A 24,974-nucleotide genomic window follows, 5' to 3' on the forward strand; every position below is an offset into this window, starting at 1 on the left:
TCTACAAAATTAGCAATCTTAAAACTTTAAATGAAGCAAGACAAGTGCACAACTGAAAAACGATTTAAGAGGCAGTAATACAGTAGAATAAGTAGCTAGTCTACATATACAGAAAAGTCTATATATACAGAAAAGCAGCTAAAACACACAAACAATTCAGATGCCCAATTCAGATCCACATATATTTAAGCTTTTTGGAAACACTCACCATTCAATTCAATATCATATTCATGGGCAACTTTAATTACTCCATAAATAACTGGGTGTCATATACTATACCAAACACTCAGGCACAGAGACTCCTGGATTTTGTGAACATAAACAACCTAGACTATATCAACATCCCAACCAAGGGGAACAAACATACCGAATCTGGTGTTCACTTATATGGAAAAAGTACAGTTGTGCACACTTACCATAAATGTAGATGTTAGAGTGTATTCACTGTTGCAGCCATTACATTTGGGTTATCTGCTTGCAGGTAGCCCTCAGTCGGCCTGATTAACAAAGTCTTGTGTCCTGCGTTAGTTGCTGTCCCTTCTTCCATGATGTCAGGTTGTCAGGGGTATAAAACATGCAGCCGACACCATTACATCAGTTTTTCTTGCCCAAGATGTCAGGTGCCCCCTAATACGAAGCAATTAAATATAAAAGTACAAGGATATACCTCCAACACAAAAGCAAATACACCAAAAAGGCTTTTAAGCATAGTAAAGGAAAGTAGAGGTATAGCCAAAAGAAGTTAGGGGGCTGGAGGGAGGGTAACCAGGACTGCAACAGTGAATACACTAGAACATCTACATTTATGGTAAGTGTACACAACTGTACTATGTTCTTTATGTTTCACTGTTGCAGTCATTACATTTGGGTAGATTCCCCAAAGCTATCGTTGGGAGGAGGAATTTAGATAGCATTAGGACCAGCTATAAGGCCCTGCAAGACTGCAGTGGCAAAGCCAGCTCTGGATTTAGAGAAAATTGGCAAATGATAATGCTTGGTGAAAGTATGTACATAATTCCAGGTAGCAGCTTCTAGGATGTTCCTGGTAGGGACGTCTCTGAAAAAGGCTGTAGAGGTAGATGCAGCCCTAGTGGAGTGAGGTCTGATCCCCTGGGGGGACAGGTTTTCCATGGTGCTTATAGCAGAAATGAATGCAATGGCCTAGCCATTTAGAAATTATTTGCTTTGAAATAGCCTTCCCCTCTGCCCCTGCAGCAAATGCCACCAGCAGTTGTTCAGATTTCCTTTGAGACTTAGTCCTGTCCAAGTAGAATCTAAGTTGTCTGTGCACATCTAAGGAATGCAGTATCCGTTCCCCTTTCTTCTGTGGATTGGGAAAGAAGGTTGGCAAATGAATGGACTGATTAAGAGCCACACTGGGTACCACCTTGGGCATGAAGGATGGATTGGTTCTGAGGGACACCCTGTCCGCATGAAAGATGATGAAAGGCTCCACTGCCATAAGGGCCTGTAATTCAGATACCCTTCTAGCTGAAGTGATTGCTAAAAGGAAAGCTGTTTTCCAAAAAAGAAATTTTAAGTCTGCAGTAGCAGCTGGCACGAAAGGAGGTAGAGTGAGTTTCTCCAAAACAAAGTCAAAGGTCCCAGGCTGGGGTTGGAGCTCTCCTGGGTGGTCTCAAATTTTTGGCCCCTCTGAGGAACTGCTTGAGCAGTGGATGAGAGAAGAGGGGAGGTTCTGTGTTATAATGACCTGAAATGGCTGAGGCGTGGATTTTAATGGAGGAAAAAGAGAGGCCCTTATGAAGCATCTCAGTTAAGTATTGTAAAATCTGAGGTAAATTGGGCGCTGCTGTGCTCATCCCTTGAGAGTGGTTCCAGGCACAGAATCTTTTCCATTTTTCAGCATAAGATTTTCTAGTACAAGGCCTCCTTGCCTACAAAATGATATCCATCATAGGTTTATTGAGGGATGGTAAAGGAGAGATTATGGAATTAGCCAGGCTGCAAGGTTCAGTGTTAGAAGCTGAGGGTGCAGAATCTGGTTCTCCTGCTGAGACAACAGGGAAGGAGTCTGAGGCAGGTGCCATGGGGATAACCATGACACACTGCACAGGAGGGGGTACACCAGTGTTAACGCGGCCAGTCTGGAGCAATCAAAATAATCCTTGGTTTGTCCCGTTTGATTTTTAGTAGTACTTTGGAGAGCAGAGGCAGAGGGGGGAAGGCATAGACTGATAGTTTTTCCAGCTGAAGGACAGAGCATCCACTTTCCAGCTGAAGGACAGAGCATCCACTTTCCAGGCTTGTTTGTGGGGAGTCCTTGTGCAAAATTTGTCCAATTGGTAGTTCTGGGGAGAGGCAAACAGGTCTATATCTGGGCTCCCCCATTTTTTTGTCAACATGTTGAAAATCCTTGGTTCCAGTTTCCACTCATGTGGGTCCATGAGGTTTCTGCTTAGTCCGTCTGCCAGTGTATTTAATTTTCCTGGCAGGAATTGAGCTTGTAGGTGCATGGTAGCTCAAGGCTGTGTTCCACAATGCCATGGCTAGTCTGCAAAGGGGGTAAGAATGTGTACCCCCCTGCTTGTTTATGTACCACATAACAGTGGTGTTGTCCGTCTTTACCATTAGCTGTCCTGGAAGAATGTGGTCCTTGAAGGCTGTCAGAGCATTCTGTACAGCTGACATTTCTTTTTGATTGATATGCAGGTGCATTTGACTTGGGTTCCACTTGCCCTGAATGCACTTCTCTGCCAAGTGAGCCCCCCATGCATAATCTGATGCGTCTGTTAGGGTTTGGGCGGCAGGGGGTGGTGTGAAAGGTAGTCCCTTGTTTTGGTGACAAGCCTCTGCCCACCAAAGGAACTCTAGGCGTAGGCACGGTAAGATTGGAATCATTGCTTCTAGATCCTGAGAATGTTGACACCATAGGCTTTTTAGATACCACTGTAGTTTCCTCATATGCAGTCTTGCATATGGAATTAGAAGAATGCAGGAGGCCATGAACCTCAAGGCTTGCAGTATTTTGTCTTACAGATAGCAGGGTTTTTGTGGCCACTTGTTTGAAGTAGGTTGTCAAATGAATTTGTTTCTCTGTCATGAGGTAAGCCATCTGGGAAGTTGTATTCAAGCTTGCTCCCAGGAGTATAATTTGTTGACAGGGTACCAAGTGTGATTTCTTTTCGTTTACGGTGTACCCCAGACAAGTCAGAACCCTTTGTACAAAGGCCAGATGATTCGAAAGTACGTCCTGGCGTTCTGCCTAAATTAGACAATCATCCAGGTATGGGTATATTTGAATATTTCTTTGCCTGCAAAATGCAATAACTGGAGCTAGGCACTTTCTGAATACCCTGGGTGCAGTAGATAAGCCAAACGACAGTGCAAAGAACTGATAGTGTGTGTAGCCTGCTTTGAAGCGTAGGTAACTTCTGCAAGATTCCCTGATTGGGATGTGTAGGTATGCGTCTTTTAAAGCTAGTGTTGCCAACCAGGCATCTTTGCCTAGAATAGGAAGTAATTGGTGAAGAGTCAGCATCTTGAATTTTGGAATCTCCAAAAAGGTGTTTACAGTAGACAGGTCCATGATAGGATGCCATGAATTGCCTTTTCTGGGTACCAGGAAAAGTCTTGAATAGAAACCTTGTCCCTTTTCCTCTTCTGGTACCAGTTGAATAGCGCCTATGTTTGAGAGAAAGTACTTGTTGTTGAGCCTCTGCCCACTGATTTGGGGGTAGGTCTGGCCACCCGCTTGGTGTTGGCAATGTGTGGAAGTGAAATCTGTATCCCTGGGACACTATATTTAAAACCCATTTGTCCTGGGTAATGAGTTCCCAATTCTTTGCATGAAGAGCAATCTTTCCCCCCAAAGGGGCAGGCAGTTGATAAGTGCTTGGGAATTTTAAAAGGAAGTCACTGAGACAGTTTACCATACGGCAGAGTCTTACTACTCCCAGATTTGGAAGTGGAGGCCCCCAACTGCTTGGTCCTGTGTGTCCCCTGGGACTGAAACCTGGGGTTTTTGCTGTGTCTGGGTTTGACTTGAGAAGACCTGGAAGGGGCTGGAAAGGACCAATTCTTAGAGGGCCAGTGCCTACTAAATCTAGGAGGCTGAACTTGTAAGAAATCTTTAACAGTTTGCATTGATTTAGCTTTATCTTCCATCTTTTTAAGAACTTCCTCAGCCTTGTTGCCAAACAGGCAGTCCTGATTTAAGGGAGCATCCAACAATTTAGCTTTAACATGATCAGGCAAAGATTGCTCCTTAAGCCAAGCATGCCTTCTGAGCACAGACCCAGTAACAGCAGCCATGCAAGAGGCCTCTAATGAATCAAAACCACACTGCAAAGTATGTTTTCCAACTTGTTCAGCAGAATGCATTAAATCCTGTAATCCTTTATTTTCCATGCAGTCAGGAATCAACATCATTTTCTGTTTAAGCAGTCCAATAACATGTTGCTGATACTTTAACATATGAAACTGGCATCTAATGGCCAAGGTTGCAGAAGTGTAAACCTTCTTACCCCATCTATCCAGCGCCCTTGAGTCTCTATCAGAAGGGGTAGGATTTTTGGCAGTAGAAGCCTCAATGCCCTTGGGCCCCTGTGAAATAGTCTCTGGATCTGCAACAGGATTTTTAAAAAGGAACTTGTGGGACTCAGGGACCCTGTAGCATCTGTCAGGTTTTCTGGGAGCAGGAGGCAATGAATCAGGGGCCAAACTAGATTCCGAAAAAGCATCATCAACAATGTCTAGTACAAGAGGAATAGCTAAAGGTCTATGCTGAGGTAGCAGAAGGAAATCCCTAAGCCTCTTTTTTGAATCAGAAAAATCCTGGCTTTCCCAGTGGAAATGCTCCCTTAGAGTATGTAAGGTTTCCCCAAAAGAAAAATCTTCAGGGGGGGAAGCAGAGGGAATGGAGTCCTCTGCATCAGAATCTTCATAAGTAGATAAGGGCAAATCCAGATCATCAGAAGAATCAGAAAATACAGAATCCTAGTCAGAACATACATAATCAACTTCAGTCCTAGGCCTCTTAGAAGGGGGGGTTGGCTACCCCTGATAAAAGTTATTAGATCTTCAGCCATTCTTATCATTTGTTTTTTAGGCAGAGGCCTGAGCGTCATTTTTTTTAGGCATGGTTCGAGATTTAGGCCTAAGTAAAGAAGGAGGCGCCGGTTTAATATGCAAGTCCATAGGCCTGAATACACCCTCAGAAGCCGGTGCCTGCACAGTGGCTCCGGACCCATCCAAGGTAGAGACATCCGCGGGTTCCATAGCTGAAGCATCTCGCAGCATACCAGACTCCGAATGGGTCTCAGTAGAAGTCTGTGAATCAGAAGTAGCGGGTATCAGGGGCTGCGAAAGCGCCTCACTGAGTACCGACGAACTGGCGACTGGCTTAGGAGAAGCGTCGACAGTTTTGGACCTCGGCGGCCTGTCTAGGTCTTTATCTTTGCGTTTTTTCGGAATCCCGGTAGTCAGATTTCTAACCAATGACATTTCTGGATAATTAAACCGAGAACCAAAATATTTAGAGGCAAAAATATACAGACAGATAGTGCGCTGATTAAATAAAGCACAAAATCGACAGCAAGGTACATCGTGGTCAGGGCCTAGGCAAGGAATACAGTACGAATGAAAATCTTTATGAGGTATTTGCTTTCCACAAGTAATGCAATTATTAACTTTTACTTGACATCAGTAAGGAGCAAGAAAAAGTTTCCCCAATGGGGTACTTAGCTTTAGTTGAAGACTTCGGTTCTGAAACTCGAAAACGAAAATTTCAGGAGTCGGCCGACCGGCACTTGCAAACTGCTTCTGCTTCAGCACCGCACGGCAATAAAGACTGGTGTAATGGCGTCGGCTGCATGTTTTATACCCCTGACAACCTGACGTCATGGAAGAAGGGACAGCAACCAACGCAGGACCCAGGACTTTGCTAATAAGGCCGACTGAGGGCTATCTGCAAGCAGACAACCCAAATGTAATGACTGCAACAGTGAAACACGAAGAACATATGCTGCACAACCCGTAGTGTAAAGTCTTCTTTAGTAAGACCACAAACAGTCCCCTCTGAAGAAAAAAAATTAAATCCAGAACCCCAGCTAACCTTGGAATGTATAGGAACTACTCAAAGGCTAACCTCCTACTATTTAAGTGATAACCTAGCAAAATGTTAAGCCCCCATAAACCCTGAGAACACGGCTGCCTATGTGAAACTGTTCACAGACGCCCTATACAAGCATGTTAATACCTGCACAGAGGCAGATGTACCCACCAGGATTAAGTACAGAACTAACTAAAAAACAACCCCGGTGGAATCAAGGATGTACAACAGAAGAAAGAAGATCATAGCAAAATTAGGAGGCGTAGCACACAGCAGGATAAAAGCATTCTCAAAGTAAATAAACTAAAGAATCTGTTTTTCCTTGATTTATACCTATACATGTATTTATATATATTTATACAGACAGATCTGTAGTACATATTAGCAGCTAATACAAGCAGTTACATGTAACTACAACTGGATAGATAATAGGTATAAATACGCATCCACACCAACCTACACATACAGTTTTCCTTCAGTTTCTTTTTCCATGCAAAACAGTAACTAGAAAGGATAGTTAATTAGCAGGACAAAAAAATAAACAAACTAATAATACATTCCATATCCAACAAAAGGAAAGCACTCCATTGGCAGTGCATTCACTCTCTGCACCTATTCATTAAAACTGCTAATAAACTGAGAAACAAAATGTCTTAACCTTCATCAAGAAAAAAAAAAAAAGCTAAGGAAAGGTTAATTAACTTAACTTTTTTTTTAACCATCAAATCGAGAATCACTCAAAAGCGGAGATACTCTTCTTTCACATTTCACAAAAGTGACTACAGAAAATGTAGCAATATGGCAGTTATTCAGTACAGTTCACAGTGATTATTCAAACAAGGTTTGAGCTAGAAGTATTCACAAAATGTTGTAGTGCAACATTACAGATATACTGACTTTTAATCTGCGACACAGAGTAGACCAGGAAGAGTAGATTTATGGCACTGTCATGCTGCTATGGCAAGAAAGAATGAAAAAAAAATAGAGGAAAAAAGTTAAAGTAATGCATGAGATACGCACCTTGAAAATATTTTCCACAGACAAGACACGCATAGACATTTATGTGGGATAGGGAAATAGAACAGAGTTTTTCAAAATCGAAGTCCAGCAGGCTCCTGCAAAACATAAGAAATCGAATCAACATTACTAAAATGGACATTATCCATTCCCAACTAGTGTACATTTAAATAAATGTGATTTTGTTAAGTACATCTACAAAGAAACATAAAACATGTAGTCCTGCTCACATGGTACAGGGATAAAGTCCTGATTGCAACCTAGATGACCGGTGTTCGACAAGCAGCACGGGCAGTGAAGGGAACGAGGTGTGGAGGATGGGAGGGAGTAGTTGTAACACCTGGTACCTGAACAGAGCATGCTGCCTAGGACTAGAGAGAGACACAGACAGAGAGTGTGTGTGTGTGTGTGTGTGTGGGGGGGGGGGGGGCAGGCAGAGGAATACATGATCCTTACAATCATAAACACAAGCAGAAATCAGGGAGTAGTAGCTCCAAGAAGAAGGGGAGTCCACAGGATATGTAAAACTCCCCCAATCCTTACCACCCAAGTCCTGCCCCTTCAGGGGATAAATGAGCTGATTAACCCAATAAAATCGGCCAAAGGGCTCTCACCTGGGCTACAGAATGCCTGGCTCTGCTCCCCCATCTCCTGAGAGGAATGAATGGGCCACGTCAGCAAAGGAAGGGGAGCCACTAATGAAGACACTGCAGACAACCTAAACAGACATGTACTACCATGTAATGCAACTGTGCACAATCAATTTATTGACTTTCATCTGTTGACCAGGATAATGTGAGTGAGCAAAAAATATCCCCTTTTCAGCAGAATCCTTGGGAATAAAGCACCAAAAAACAATTATATTTACAATTGCATGACGTAGTACACAAGGCGAATAAACTTTTACAAAGGTTAGTAGGCTGCGGCAGTGCAGCGGTTAGCATTGTTGCCTCACAGCAAGAGGTTCTCCCATTCAATTCTCAGCTGGAGAGCCTTGTGTGTGGAGTCTGCATATCCTCCCCGCGGTTGAGTGACATTAAAGACATGCAGATAGGTGCGTGCGTGAATGGGTGTGCTTTCTTTGAAAGTTAGGAATCGGGCTGGCAACTCTGCACCATAAAAATCCACTGCCAATCATAAGCGGACCGGAGTTCCGCTGTGGAGACCCCTAACCGGGAAAAGCCGAACGACATACAATAGGAAAAAAAATAGTGTAAATACAGTAAGTACAAGGTGTGTATACAAATAAGTGGTGAAAGCACAATTTTCTGGGATAAATACAAAAAAAAATAAATAACTTCGTGTAATACTCTGACGTACAGCAAACAAGCTTAAGATAGACACTTACTATCCTGCTATCCATTCTACTATCTGAAAAAGCAAAAAGTTGTCTTCCAAATCAATGTTTTGTCCTTGTGCCCCTTGTACCCCTAGGCTCAAAATATTCCAAGTCTAACACAGCACAAACTAAGAACCTGAATAAATACATTTCCTTTATTCCAGCCTGTTGCAATAACAGTCAATATACTTAGAGACTGGGGTACGGGAGCAAAAACTCTATTCTGTGGAGTGCAGGAAGGCCTTACTGTAACACTTTTCAAGGAGACTCGCTCTTCATTACATTATGCAATGTACTATAAAGGACAGCAGGACAGTAACGCTGTGTAATTCACTGCAGATACCTGTAAGACAGTATTTCAACGACCCAATTTACATTGCATCTGCATAAGGCAAAGAAAGGATTGAGCAGCAACTTTCACACCTCAAGCAACTTTTTTGACAGTGCAAGTCTGACATCATGGAGGAGGTGGTTACCAGTATAGCACAATTCCATCAATGCACTGTGAGAAAAATATTTTCTCCCACGTAACATAGTGACACAAGACTTCTCACATTTAACTTGTATCAGCAGCAAGCTATACTAACCACCTCAATAATGCAAGCAATCCACTTAATCCAACTACTTAAGCTGTATAAACTAGTGTTTTATTACTATTCTAAAACCTAGTAAAGTGCTATCAAATGAAACAAGATAAAAGTAGTAATGCTGTACTTTAAAGTGACCCAGAGAAAAGGTTATAAATTTAACAACATGAGAAAGTTAACTTTTATAAGCTCGAGAGACACTATTTACAACTTCCAAAATGGCTGCACACTGACCAATAGCTTCAGTTCAGGTATCCTAGTGTGAAAAAAGAAATTCTGAGATAACATCCAGAAACTCTTCAAGTTTTAGTAAAGTCAGTTACTGGCTAATTGTACACTGCCTGGATGCCAGCAAAGAAGAAATGCAGACAGCCTGAAAGAAAATCAACGAGAAAAGGAGAAGAGAAAACACCGACTGGGAAGAATCATGCTGCTGTTCAGCAAAAAGCAGTTCAAGCTCTACCTTTAGAGAGGAAAAATAAATCAGCCATGCTGAGAGTTGATTAAAATAAACACACTAGTGGAGTATTATCAACTGAAATAACAAAAGGCTGGAAAAAAAATGGAAAAAGCTTTAAACAGCTAGTCAGATAAAATAATAAAACTGCAAAATTTAGAAGTTGAAATGAAAAAATGGCTGGACGAGTAGGAGATTGCCTAAGAACAGCCATTTCAAAAAATGATAAGAGTTAGAGGATAGAGCACATAGAGAAAACCTGACATATTCTAACGTACATTGAAACTGGAAGGAACAGACTATTAATTTTATGTAAGCAGAAATCAACAACTGGACTGGTATTCCACTGCAGGATTTGTTAATTGAAGGGGCACAATGTATATACTCTCCAAACATGGCCATGAGAAAGCAGCCAAGACCTATATTAGCAAAGATGCAAACATACCAGCAGAAAGAAGTTCATCCTGATGAAACTGTGACAGAAGGGCAAATTATTAAAATTTGGAGACGGTAGAGTGCTTGTGGAAAACGATTACTCATTGTACACCAGGGAGAAGAGAAGCAAATGTATCCCAACAATCAGGGAATGTTGAATGACTGGTGTGAAATTCAAGCTTCTGGAGGATCAAAGTCATTTTTGATGCAGAATGGGCTAAGGAGGCAATACAAAAGTTTGCACAATAAAAGTAAGCTATCATAGAGAAGGGAACTCTAATTTCCATTCTTCTGATAATAAAGCTCACACAGATACTTTGCTAATGAAACCTTTTCCAATGTTCCAAAGGAAAATGCTTAAGAGAAAAAAAGCACAGAAACCAACATGAATAATTTGGAGTACCGTGGACCAGAACTGGAGTCTGAGGTTGGGGATGGAGATTAACAGGAAGACAACCAGCAACACTGAAATTCATGAATAAATGTGATACTCTATTTACCAAATCTAATTGATGCATTATAGTTTTACCACAAAAATGGAAAGATTGGACTTTTGTTGACTTTGTTAAACTTGTTAGGGACTGAAATGCACATACAAATATTAAATGACATGAAGTGGGGGTAATGACACTAAGGGGAAAGGGAAAAGTACAAAGTAACTGCAAGTAAAACAATTTTTGTTCTTAACAGTATTTGCATAAATATTTCCTGATATAAATTTCATGTTATACAGTAAAACATTTTCAGTTATTGTTGCTATGTAATAAGGATACTAAAGTAAACAAGTGCCTTTTTTCTTTTTCAGTTTTATGAAACATATGCATTACAATGTAAAGCGAGAAAAGGCTGAACAAAATACGTGTAAGTTGAGATGCTGTAATCTTGAGTTGTTGAGGTGGTGGATGGGGTATGAAAGTGCACAGATTATGACATATATAGATCTGATATGTTCTCTCTTACTTTTGCATAGGTGAATGTAAAGATTAATGCCCTTAGCTTAATCTAATAATATTTTGTGCAAGCAAGAATATAACAGGACACTAAATGTAATACGTTTTCATTTGGCAAATAAATGTTCAATGAAGCTGAAAGGCCTGCAGATGAAGGCACCTGTACATGCTGTATGTACCTGTGTTTCCATACAGGCAAGCTGACTATAGGGGCAAGCAATAAAAGGCAGAGCACTGTTTTAAGGTTAAATGTTAATGTTTTCTGAATGCATAAGTCATTTTTCACATCTGGGAGGGGAATGAAGGTTAGACATGAGCAGAGAGCAATCACTGTAAGTAGGAGCACAGGCTGTAATGTGTGTCTTAACATTTAACATTACGGTTACCCAAGTTAAGTAATGCCTGTGTGTGCACCTGTCAATTTCAGACAACTGTACCTATGAGGAGGGTTACATTTCATTATTTGAAGATCTACATTGTTTTCTCTCTCGCTTTTAAGTTAATAGGTTATGGATTTTTTTTTGGGGGGGGGGGTGTCTTGTCTTTTTTTCTAGGGTTTTCATTAAAACAATGAAGTCTTGTCAAATGTGACAGAGGTTCAAATGGAGATAATAATAAACTGTATAAGAGATCAACCTACCAAACATTACTGGGTACATGTAACACAAAAGCTAGAAATAGACATTTAAAAAAGCGGTTATATAGGTGGGAATAATGACTTCTTCTCATAATGGCTACACTAAACATATTATTTTGGAACATGAATGTCCTCACAGGTATAGAAAAAAGGTAAGAGAATTGAGTTACATTAAGAAATGCAGAGTGCAAATAGCAATGCTACAGGAGACACATTTGGAAAAAAATGAGCATGTGAATTTGATAAAAAAAAGGATTTCAGGATGGATATTCAGATGAATATCAGGGACAAAGGAAAAGGAGAGTACTTACACAAATTGCGAGAGGAGCTCAAACAGTGACAGAAGAAATAAAGTAATGGTAGATTTGAGGTAGTAAGGAGCTATTGGCAAGGGAGAAAGATTGCACTGACATGTATTTTTATTTCACCTAAAACTGCTATTATGGAGCTCAAAAACTGGGATATATAATCAGGTTTCAGAAGGGAATATTACTTATAGGTGGGGACTGGAACTTGATTTACAACACTGAGGATGTATCTGGGGAACACAGAACAGAAAATATAACAAAAGAGGGTAGATTTCTAAAGAAATTTATTTTTTTAAATAAGAAACATTATTATTAAATAATCAAGTATGACACAGGCAATCATACATTTATATAAATGAAAAGAAACCACATTGACATAATTTTAGTTGTAAACATTACACGTCACAAACCATATTGACCTTATTGACATAACTGTAATGGAAAACATTATACATCACTTACAACCTATCCAGTCATTGTCAGTCAGATATTACATAGCTCATTCAAATCCTTCCTTCCTTTAAACCTTATTCCTCCTCTGCATGAATTGTTCCCACAATTCCCATTTTTTCTATGTAATTTGCTCCTATCCTTTTCTAAAGATCCCAATTTCCAGTTGTGTTATCTCTGTTACTATATTCACTACTTCTAGTACAGTTAGACTTTGACTTCGATTTTCTAATAATTGTTTTTGGCAGCCACTATAATTAGATTCAGCAAGGCTTTATTGTCTAAACAATTTTGATTCTGTATCATAGCTCAAAAAATAATTTCCTTAGTTACACCAATTTGTCAAGCAGTATCTCTAAAGATTCCCTGCAAACTGCTCTGTCAAAGTCTGCCAATTCATTACACTCCCAAAAAATATGTTCCCAAGTACCTCTTTCTTCCTCATCATATCCTTAACATATGCTGTCTACCTGAGGAAAATTCTTTGGGAGTCTACCTGGAGTATAAAAATACCCATTTAAACATTTCCAAGCAAAGCTGCTAAATCTTCTAGATTTTGCTGCACATTTGGGAGACATACATATATCCCCCATTGTTTCTTTGTGAATTGCTTATCTAATCTCTCTTCACAATCCTTTCTAACCTCCTCTGATGGATTTTTAATAGTTATCATGCAATATTTTATATGCTCTATTAAGTATTCCTTTTTTTAACAGTAGCTTCTGTTCTAGATTCTACTATAAACTCTATCAGTGCTGGTCTTTGGGTTAGGATCCCCTTATTTCTTTCTCTTTGCCTACACTCTGATATCAATCCTTGATAGGGAAGGCAATCTCTTTCCTGCAGTCCAAATAAATTCCTGGCTTCTTCCCATTCTATTACCATTCCCACTCTAATTATCTGCTCCCATTGCCTTGGTTCTTTTACCAGTTTTTCCCAATAAATTCCAGCCCCCTCTTGCCTATTGTCTGCATCTCTGACTGTAGTCATCCCTAGCGGCAGAATCTCCTTTCTCCATTCCCATGTTGGCTTAGTTATTAGAATACTTTCTGCTACTTTATGAATATAATATGCTGCATTGTTATTGTTAGTCTCCTTAAGGCTCTGCATCCAAAATCCCAGTCACTCCTTATTTCTTGAGCCCCCCCCCCCCCATTTCGTCATCATCCCTTTCCACTTTTAATTACAAGTTTCTGCTTGTGTTATGTACGGCAGCCTTAACTATGTAGCTCTGAAATACCCCTTCAAAGCTGGCAATCCAAAACCGCCTTGTTCAGTTGGAAGAATCAGCTTATCTCACTTGACTCTTGCCGTCTTCCTCTCACAGGTAAAATCCTTCAGCTCTTTATTAATTGCCATCCACTACTTCTCCTCTGGTTGATAAAAACACGTCTAACCTGTGTATAATAAAAGTAAAGGGACTACAAACATTTTAACTGCTTGTATCTTGCTATTCCAATCCATATAACAGTTCCAATTTCTCAGTTTTTGTATTATCTTTTGTCTCTTCCCATATATCCTTAGCTGCCACACCAAAATCCATTTTAATCCATACTCCTAAGTATTTCATCTTATCATGTCCCCATAAATAAGGATATTGCTGAACCAATTTGTGTGTGGGTGCATAATTTACAGCTACTGCCTGTTTCAGCTTCATTCATTTTGTATCCAGAAAAGATGTGAAAGTGCCTCAAAAATGTTCCACAACACTGAAATGTCCTTTTCGGTTTTTATCAGCTATAAAATAATATCATATTCAAATAGAACCAGCTTTTCTCGACTGCAATACCAATTATATCCTTGAATTTCTGAGTCTCTCATTTTCTTTGCCAATGGTTCCAAATACAGTACAAATAGCACAGAGGAAAGGACAACAAGGCCTGGTTCCTCTGCTCAAACAGAAATTATGCAAGAGGAACTCACCCACTTTAATTTTCGCCTCTGATCCCTCACATACCTTTCTAATCAACCATATAATTTTATCAGGGAATGCAAATGCTTCCATTGTCCTGCTCATAAACCCCCAGCTTACTCTGTCAAATCCTCTCTCTGCATCAAGAAGCACCAACAACAGTAGTATTTTCTTACATTCATCTTACATCTGGATCAATGTACTGTTAATGTTTGCCTCCCCTCCACAAAATCACACTGATCCAGGTCTATCAATTTTGACATTGCCTTTTCAATTCTTTTAGCCATTACAGACAAACATTTTATAATCATGGTTTAAGACTGAAATGGGCCTCTATGAAAGCTGGATCTGATGGATCTTTACCCTCTTTAGGTATTACAGCCACTACAGTTTTCTTCCAGGATGTTGTGCGTCTCCTCCTCTTAAAATACTGTTAAAACCTTCCTGATCAGTTTTTTTCCCCTTCCAGCTTCCAAACTTCCACAGGAATACCATCTACACCTGGGGACTTTTCTGTTGTTGACTTCGTATAATCTTCCTTGTTATAAGCTCCATAAGCTTGGGACAACCCTTTCTATTCTCTGTTGCCTGAGTTGCTGCACTGAAAGTTTTTGTTGTCTGGCATTACCATCAAAAACAGTTGCTCAACAACACTCTTTCTAAACTCATGCATATTACCGAGGTAATCCTTTATTTTCCGTTTAGCATTCTGCAATGGCTCCTCTTCTTGTTGTGTGAGATTTCCCCTATTTTGCAATACTTCAACATTTGTGAATCCCTCTAAATAATTGTTGTTGATTCTTAACCATCTTTCTCTCTTTTATTTCCACCCTATTTTTAAACTCCACTTTATTGTTATCCCACTTCCTAGCTATATTTTCAGAAGAAATTTCTATCTTTAATAACTCCAAAAAAATTCCACTACCCATTCCTTAAATTCTTCTCTCTTTAATGGGTAGGTGGGAAAGAGCCAATGTCTCATTTTTATTTCATTACCTTGTGTATGTAACTGTCACATGATCTGAAATAATTGAAAGTTTTTATATGCTTGCAAAGACTAACTGCACATGTCCCTGTGAAATGCAAGTTCTGTCTAGCCTAGCCCAGTTTTTGTATTTTAGGTAATAATATGCAAATCCATGGCAAACTCCTGCTACAGAAGTCACATATTCCATTCCAAACATTTTCATATATTTCTTCAAAGATCTACCTTCCTTTGTTATATTTTCCCTTATAGGCCCCCCAGACACATCTTCCCTGCTGCAAATCATATTCTAGTCCACACCTATAATATTCCTTGCTGAAAAAGATTACTTCTCCCAGAATTTTCTTAAACTCCATTACAGCAGTTTTAGGTGGAATATAAATACATGCCAGTGTAATCCTCCTCCCTTGCCGGTAGCCCCTTAGTGCTACATATCTATTATTATTTTTATCCTCTTTTATCACTACTGGAGCTCCTCTTGCAGTTAATATAAGTACTCCTCTTTTCCTTTGTACCAGGTATTCTGCTGAATTACTGTCCTGAAAACATTTCTTTATCAAATTCACATGTTCAGTTCTTTCCAAAAGTGTCTCCTGTAGCATAGCTATTTGCATTCTACATTTTTAATATAGTTCATTACTTTCTTTTTTGTATATTATCTATGAGACCATTAACATTTAAAGACAGTATAGAAAGCTTCATTATGTAAAAAAGTTATTAATCCCACTTTTTATGTGCAACAGCTTTAAGTATTTAGTTTCAGCTTTTATGCTACAATCACACACTGTTTGGCAGGATGACCTTTTATACAGTTGTTTCTTGTCCTATCCATTTGAACCTATGTCACAGCTTATAAAACTTTTTGTTTTATTGAACATTCTCAAACAAATAAACAAACATACCCCCAAATACACACCAAAAACCTATTAACTTAATATTAACAAACACAACTATGTCCATCTTCAAATATTGAAGTTCAACCTTCCTAACATGTACAGTTGTCCTAAACTGACCAGCCACACTCACAGACTTGGGTTAACTTAAAAGGAAGGTCATCCATGCTAAGACACATGGTACAGCCTGTCCTTCTACTAAGTGCTGGTCTGGTTTTGCCTTATCTTTAGCTCTCCCAGAATAAGAAAACACTTGAATGCTTTCAGAAAACATCATCTTCTAGACACTGAAAGAAAGCCATTAAAAGAGATGTATTCTGTTTTATTTTATTGCTCTTTATCGAACTATATCTGGTACTCATGTCTCCACGGAGACAGAACTGCTTCTACAAGCATTTACTTATTTGCTAGAGGATAGCTTTACTGCATTCAATGTTTTTTCTTTATTTGCTTTCTCTTACCACTTGTAACTCGATAAAGCCAAGAGCCTTAATCTAGTCATTTCCCAATGCAGGAATGAGAAAAAGTACATAACTGATTTCTTGTATCATACTCTTTTGAATAGACAACTTCTTTTGTTATACTGCAGTGAGAACATTCCCTAAAACTGAACAAGGAAAAACAGAAAAGGAAAAAACAAGGGCACCTATTTAATTTACTATCCCCATTACACTTGGAAATAACTGAGAAAACTTTATAGCATGCAGATATCATTCACTATACAAACATAAATGTTAAGAACACAAATTTGTTTTACTTAAGTTAATGTTTTCCTTCCTGTTCCCCTCTCCTAAGTATTCATCCAAACATTAATGACATGAAGTAGAGGACATGCTTTAGAGTCAACTACAAGTTTAACAAAGTCAAAAAAGTCCAATATTTCCAGGTTTTCTTGTTCTGTCACGTTTCACAAATATAATTAATGCTTTATAATCCCACAATTGTCAATTTCCGACTGCTGGTTTTATTCCTGTTTCTCTCCATCTCCCAAATCCAGTCTCTGCTTCCTTTCCAACGTACTCTTGGTTCATTATTCAACTCTTGTGTTTTCTGTCTCTCAAGCATTTTCCATTAAAACACTGGAAAATGTTTCACTAGCAGTCTCTCTCTCTCTGTGATCTTTATTACCAAATGAACAAGAAGCAGAATCTCCTTCTGTTTCACATCTCACTTTTTACTGGACAAACTTTTCCATTTCCTCCTTAGCAGTTCTGCATCAAAAATGATTTTGTCCCTCCAGGAAAGAATATTATGAAGACAGCTGGCTAGTATGACTCTCATGCCTGTTTTTCAACATTCACTGACTAGTGGAATAAATGTACTCCTTTTCCGCCTGGTGTACAGTGAGCAATTATTTTCCACAAGCACTTTGCTGTTGCCCACTTTTAATATTTTATACTTTTAATACTAATGGCTGCCACATTTTTGTCAGAATAAACTCCAACTCATAAGATTGCATCTTTACTATTAAAGGTCTAAGCTGCTTTCTTGTGGCCAGGTTTGGGAGCATACACGATGTGCCCTTTCATTTAACAACTCCTGCTGTAGAATACCAGTCAAGTTGCTTATTTGCACTTTTGAAAGAACTGATAAGACTGTAGTATACAGGAATTAAATGGAAACAACTGGAATGAAAATCTTTATCTGCTAATTACCCAAACTTGTGCTGAACCATTAACTGGGAAAACTACTCATGTACCAAACTCTTGTGCTCAACGTTTTCTGGAGTTCATAAATTCCAACGCCTTGGATCAACTTATCCACACCCCCACCAGGTGCAGCAATATCCTTGACCTGGTCATTACCAACATGGGCAACCAGTGTTCCACACCAGAGGTCAACTCCTCATTGGTCAGATTTGACCACAAGCAAATCACCCTAGACATCCACATCCCACCCCCATTAGGGAAACCACTGTAAAAGATTTCTCCAAAGCCAACTTCACGCTTCTTAAGACAGAGGTGGCAAACTTCAAGACACCCATGCTGATGGACAATAGAGGTACAACTGCTGAATCCTATACAAATGTACTTTATAAGCAATGACACGAGTGCATGGATTGTGCAATCCCTAACAGAACCAAGATGCTATCCTCCAAAAAATGGAAGCCAATCTGGTGGTCCCCTGCCATAAACAAACTCTACAACAGAAGAAAGAATTTGATGCAGAAAAAAAACAGTAAAATCATATAATTGGAGGAAATCTGTGGTCAGCCTCAGTAAGAAGCTGAGATCCCTCAAAATCCTCCAAAGCTAGTTATGAAAACAAAATCGCCACTGATTCTAAAGACAACCACAAAGCATTCTATAGCTATGTCAAGAATCTCACTGGCAACACTCAGAACTGCTCGGAGTTACAGCACAATAGCACTAAATATACAGAACCAACTGATACTGCCAACATCCTGGCAGATAGGTTCAGTGCTTAACTTTACCCCTCTCTCAGTGCTTAACTTTACCCCTCTCGCACCCCCTAAAGGGCCCATCTCTGTACCGGAAAAATGCAAAGCTCCTGTAATCACGGCTGCACAGGTAAATTGGTCCACACAGCCTACCTGGACTGCGCAAAAGCCTTCGATACAATACCCCACTCGGGCATTATAGATAAGCTCACCAGCTTAAATATAAACCCTTATGTCACTAGATGGGTTGCAAACTGGCTCAAGGACAGAACCAACATGGTTAGAATTGCTGGAGCCATGTCAGACTCCAAACCAGTTACAAGTGGCGTCCCACAAGGCTCAGTCCTGGGACCTCTCTTGTTCGGTATATATTTCTCGGAGGTACAGGCCAACACGGAAGGACTGTGGCTGACCCAAGTTCGCAGATGACTGCAAACTGGGCGCCATAATCGACTCTCCAACCGAAACAAGCATCTTCCAAAAGGGCCTCATAGAAACAGACAACTGGTGCCAGAGCCATGGCCTCAAGCTAAATGCCAAAAAGTGTATAGTCATCCCCTTTGGCAAAAACAAAGTGCCCACAAATTACCACATAGGTGGTAATCCATTAAGTACAGTAGAAGTAATTAGGGACCTGGGGACCCAAGTTGATAGCAATCTCTCATTTGACAACCACGTGGTTAGAAAAACATTTTATATAGCCCACCTAATCATGAAGGGATTCACATCTAGATCAGGGGAGGTCATCGTGCCTCTTTACTCATCCCTCATCAGGCCCTTAATTGAGTACAATGCCCCTTTTGGGATGTACCTTACCAGACACCTGCAGCAACTGGAAAGACCCCAAAAGTACCTCACCAAGAGGATCAAAGGGCTCAAACAGATGCCATATGCTGCCCGGTTAAAGAAACTCCAGCTCTACTCAGTGGCATACCGCCTGCTCAGAGGCAATCTGTGCCTGACGTATAAAGCCATGTCCAACCCGGAATTAATGGACATGCTGCACCTCAGAAAATCCAAATCCCATTGAGCTACGCGCTTGAGAGACTTGAACCTCAGCACTGAAATAAATAGGACATGCTGGAGGGACAGCTTCATAACCCAGAGGCTCCCTTCACTCTGGAATAAAATCCCAGTCCAGGTTACGTAGAGTCCCTCATTGACTCTCTTCAAGAGGAATCATGATGAGTGGATGGGAGATCGTAGGTTTACCCCGGGTAAAAGCCAAACACACTCTGGCTAGGCTTATAAATGCACTAGGGCAGATAGCCTAGTATGAACCTATGAACCTATAAAAACACACACTCTCTAAAGCCAAGAACACAGCATCCATGGGACCTGACAACATCCCAGGCTGAGTTCTATATGAACTAAAAAACAAAGTGGCACCCCACCTAAGTACCATGTTCAATCACAGCCTCACCTCAGGCTTTGTACTCACTGAATGGCGCACAGCGACAGTTATCCCATTCCACAAAGGGGGAGCCACCGCAGACCCCGGGAACTACCGCCCCATTAGCCTGACGAGCCTGGTCTGCAGGGCTATTGAACATATCATCAAGGAACTTCTAAACAATGACATTGGTAATCTCCAAACTCTGGACCCTACCCAGTTCGGGTTTGTAAAAGGCAGATCAGGTCTCCTTAACCTGACAGACTTCTTTGAAGCAGTCACCAAAGCCATAGATGAGGGTAAGGTGGTTCACACAGTCTATCTAGATCTCGCCAAGGCTTTTGACACCATCCCCCAACTCTGGAATTATAGATAAACTCACTAAACTAGGTATAAATCCCTGTGTCAGAAGATGGGTTGCCAACTGGCTCACTGACAGAACCCACTGTGAAAGTAGCAGACTCTAAATCCAACTTCAGACCAGTGACAAGTGGAGTACCACAGGGTTCAGTCCTAGGTCCTCTCCTGTTCGGTATCTACTTCTCTGAAGTACAGGCTAACACAGAAGGTCTTTGGCTAACAAAATTCGCAGATGACTGCAAACTAGGAGCCATAATCAAAACTCCTAACGATGTGGACATCCTACAAAAGGGCCTCACTGAGACAGATGCCTGGTGTCAAAGCCATAGCCTCAAGCTCAATGCCAAAAAGTGCACTGTCATCCCTTTTGGTAAAATCTCTGTACCCATGAACTACCACATAGGCGGTAGTCTACTTAACAACGAAAGTGTGATAAAAGACCTTGGGACACAACTGGACAGTAGTCTCTCCTTTGATACTCACATCGCCACAGTAGTCAAGAAATCCTTCTGCGTGGCACACCTCATCACAAAAGGTTTCTCATCCAGGAAAAAAAGAGGTAATTTCCCCTCTACTCATCACTCAGACCCATTATAGAGTACAATGCCCCTTTTGGCATGTACCTCACAAGACATCTACAACAATTGAAAAGGCCACAGAAATACCTCACAAAGAGGATTACTGGCCTCAAAAAGATGCCCTACGCAGACTGTCTCAAAAAAACTCCAGCTTTACTCTGTCACATATCGCCTACTCAGAGGCGATCTCTGCCCAACATACAAAGTTATGTCAAACCCAGAGCTGTTGGACATGCTCCACTTAAAGAAATCCCTATCCCTCTGAGCCACATGCTCTAGGGACCTAAACCTTGTCACCACAATAAACAGAACATGCTGGAGGGATAGATTCCTGTCCCAGAGACTTCCCATACTCTGGAACAAACTACCTATCTATATCAAACAAAGCTCCTCATTAGCACTCTTCAAGAAAAATCTTGATGATTGGATAGGAGATAGGAAATTAACCCCGGGGATCACTTCTGTGGCTCTGCCTGACAGGGGCACAGGAAAATAATTTTCTTGGATGGCAAAAGCCAGGGTACCATTTGGCTAGGCTTATATAGGCCCCTAGGCCAATAGCCGAGCCACAGGAAAATAATTTTCGTGGATGGCAAAAGCCAGGGTACCATTTGGCTAGGCTTATATAGGCCCCTAGGCCAATAGCCTAGTACCTACCTATGAACTTATGAACAGGTGCCAGCCTCTCTTTTATGAGCCAAGTTTTTTGTACTTTTCAGAATGAATTCTGCAAATACTGTAGTTTGGTTAATAATGCTTTATTAGAGGTTCACAATATCCAAATACTGTCTTCATTAACAGTGCTGATAAACATAACAGTCTGCAGAAATGCTGTAATGCTGGTTAGTAAATATATCCAAAGTTTCTGCACATATATTCTGATTCTCCTGAATAATAAAAACTGAAACAGTCTCTATTTGACCTGTCTTCTGTGCTCAGGCTCGAGTGTCTGTATTGTAGAGCCACAAGTACAAAAGCGAACTTGTATTCTAAAATGCTGGATATTTAAATCTTTTCTGTATGTCAGTCCAAATTAACTTCACTGACTGCATCTGAAGTATATTCTAATACCAAAACCTTGTAATGCTTTCCACATCTCTTTAGCCTTGGTTTCCAAGTGCCTTTTTATCTAGCAATCCATTGCTATGTAAATCTTTCCCTTGAGAAAGGAACATTCTGTAGTTTTCCCTGAAACTTTATTTCTGTACATCTTATGCTTTGCCAGCAAGACTGTATCTTTCCCTTGAGAAAGGAACATTGAGAATTTCTCTGAAACTGAATGCATACATGTCTGACTATATTTTCAGGCCTATTACTCTACCTTAATATACTGCAGTGAATTTACTAAGAATACCCTTACTCTAACAGCTTTCATAAAATTAATACAATCTGTTCCTTCCAGCTTCTCTGGTACAGCAGAAAAGCTCAGGTTTTCCCTCTGTGCTCTGTCCTCTAATTCTATTATTTTTGAAACATCTCTTCTTGAGCAGTCTCCTATTAAGCCAGCCTTTTCTTCATTTTGACCTCTGATTTTTGCAGTTTTCACACCTCATCTGATTATCTGTTTAAAGCTGCTTCCATTTTATCCAGCCATGTATTATTTGTGTTGATGTACTCCATCCGTGTTTTGTTTATTTTAATCAGCTCTGAGTACATTTGACTTATGTTCTCCTCTAAATTACTGGAAGTCATGTCTTGCACCAAAGCTGGAGCTTGCACTGCTTTTTTCCTGAACAGCTACAGAATTCTTCTCAGAGTCTTTTTCCTCACACTTTGTGGTTCATTTTGTCTCATTCTCTAAATTTCTTTTTTGCTGGCATCCAGGCAGCGCACTTAATAGCCAGTTACTGAAATTTACCCAAAAAATGGACTTACTGGCTCTCTCTTCTGAGTTTCAGTTTTCACACTGGGAGAGCTGAAATTAAGCTGTTACTAAATGTGCAACCATCTTGGAAGTCCGTAACCAATTAAAATTATCTTTTGAATAAATTTATGAAAATATTCGATATGGAAAATGTGAATTCAGTAGTAGAAACTTTGAGAGACTTTACATATTTCCCATTGGAAAATAAGTGACCTAGACTAGACAAATAAAATTTCACAGGAACATGTGCATTAATTGAAAGAGTAGGCACACATCCAATAATTATTCCAGATCATGAGCCAATGACAACCAACATAAAAATGCAAGGTAATGAAGTAAAAATGAGATACTGGCACTTCCCCACCTATATGTTAAAAAGAGAGGAATTTAAGAAATGGAAAGTGGAAATTATCCAAGAATTATTAGGGAAGACAGATATTTCTTCAGATGTTATAGCTTGTGAATGGGATAAAATGAAAGTGGAATTTTAAAATAGGGTAGAAATAAAAGAGAGAGATAGTTATGAAGTAACAAAAATTATTTAGAGGGGCTGACAAAGGTTAAAGTACTGCAGAATAAGGAGAATCTCACAGAACAAGAACAAGTGCAACAGCAGAGTGCTAAAGAGAAAATAAGGGAGTATATGGAAATATACACGAGTTTAGAAAGATTGCTGTTAAGCAACTGTTTTTTTGACAAGTCATAGTGCTAAGAGTTTTTGCACTCGGAGTTAACCAACAGAAAGCAAAAAAAAAAAAAAAAAAAAAAAAAAAGAGTCATTGCCAAACTTAGGGAGCCTAAAACAAGAAAAATAACCAGAAATTTTATGAAAATTTGTATAAAACCGAGGAATACTGAATTCAACAAAAAGCACAAATGGAAATATTATGGAAGACTTGTGTATATCAAGGTTAGAGGTAGATCGAGCCAACTAACAATTAAGATAGGAAGAGGAGATGAGACACATGACGTATAATCAATCTGCAGAAATGTCTCAAGGAGTAGATGGTATTCTGGTGGAAGTTTGGAAGCTATGAAGGTCAAAAGTAATAAAGAGCTGAAAGGTTTTGCTGAACAGTATTTTAAAAGGAGGGGAATCACCAACATCCTGGAAAAAAGAAGTGTAGGCTATAATACCTGAAAACGGTGAAGACCCATCCAGCTTCATTTCATATAGGCCCATTTCAACTTTAAACTATGATTACAACGTGTTTATGTTTATAATAGCTAAAAGAATGACAAACGTGTTGTCAAAATTGATATATATGGAGTAAAGTGGTTTTGTGGAAGGAAGGCTAACATTTGACAACATTAACAGAATAAATCCAAATGCAAAAAAAAACACAAACAACATGAGATTAATGTTCTGCCTATTTAAGAAGCAATTCCAAATAGACAGAAATAGACAGAGCAATACAATGCCACAGCCAGGTCCATAAAAACAGTTTATTCACAACACAAAAATGAAAGAGCTTTCACAGGTTTTACAACTGCTTCATCAGACATTAACAATTCCACAGTTAAGCAACCTTAAATAACAGGCTACAAAACCACTCCCATCATTCAAATAAATCAATGACTTAAAGAGAAACAGTTTTAATGATTCTGCATGATTAATGATATGAATAAAATTGTATTTATAAATCTGCTCAATAACAATTCTCATATAAAAAAAACATAGAACTCAACAATAAAGCTCCACAATAAATAACAGCATTATATAAAGATACATATTTAAAAAATACTATACACATATAAATAAAAATGCTTACATAAAAAATAAACATTGTAGTAACAAACAAATAGAATATATAAAGAATATATAAAAAATATACTAACAACCATACACCTGTTACCTTAAAATGACAACTTATACTTACCTAAACAGGGGATCTCACCTTACATTTCTGTATTGTGAATAAAACTGTTTTTACGGACCTGGCTCTGGCATCGTACTGCTCTATTTCTGTCGGTTAACATTATCAGAATAATGATGATTCGGAGGAAAGCAGAAAACACTGGTGCTGTTGGTGGGTCTTGATGCAGAGAAAACATTGAACAGCATAAGCTGTGATTTTAGGAGTAGGGCAATAGAGGCATTTGCATTCCTAGATACAATAATAAGGTTAATTAGGAGGATATATGAGGAATCAGAGACAAAAAGTAAAGTGGGATGGCCCTTCTCTGATAAGCTGGTTCTAAACAGAGGAACCAGGCAGGGGTGTCCTCTTTCCCCTTTAGTTGCTTCATATTTCGTACAGAAAATAAGGAACTCAGAAATTCAAGGATGTAACTGGTATGTTAATCTAGTAAAATGCTCTTTATTTGCAGACATTAT

At 39.6% G+C, this 24,974-nt stretch overlaps 1 protein-coding gene across 2 annotated transcripts in view; it reads right to left on the reverse strand.

Moving 5' to 3' along the window:
* USP39 (ubiquitin specific peptidase 39) overlaps positions 1 to 24,974 on the reverse strand; it is an 882,613-nt gene that overhangs the window by 757,946 nt on the left and 99,693 nt on the right. For both annotated transcript variants that reach the window (XM_044084285.1, XR_006366329.1), the window contains exon 3: positions 7,091 to 7,185. In XM_044084285.1, coding sequence (XP_043940220.1) covers positions 7,091 to 7,185 — 95 coding nt within the window. The remainder of the gene's footprint in view (positions 1 to 7,090; positions 7,186 to 24,974) is intronic.

The sequence above is a fragment of the Protopterus annectens genome, chromosome 9.part0 (genome assembly GCF_019279795.1).
Source record: "Protopterus annectens isolate FY-2018-M chromosome 9.part0, PAN1.0, whole genome shotgun sequence".
Lineage (NCBI taxonomy): Eukaryota > Metazoa > Chordata > Ceratodontiformes > Protopteridae > Protopterus > Protopterus annectens.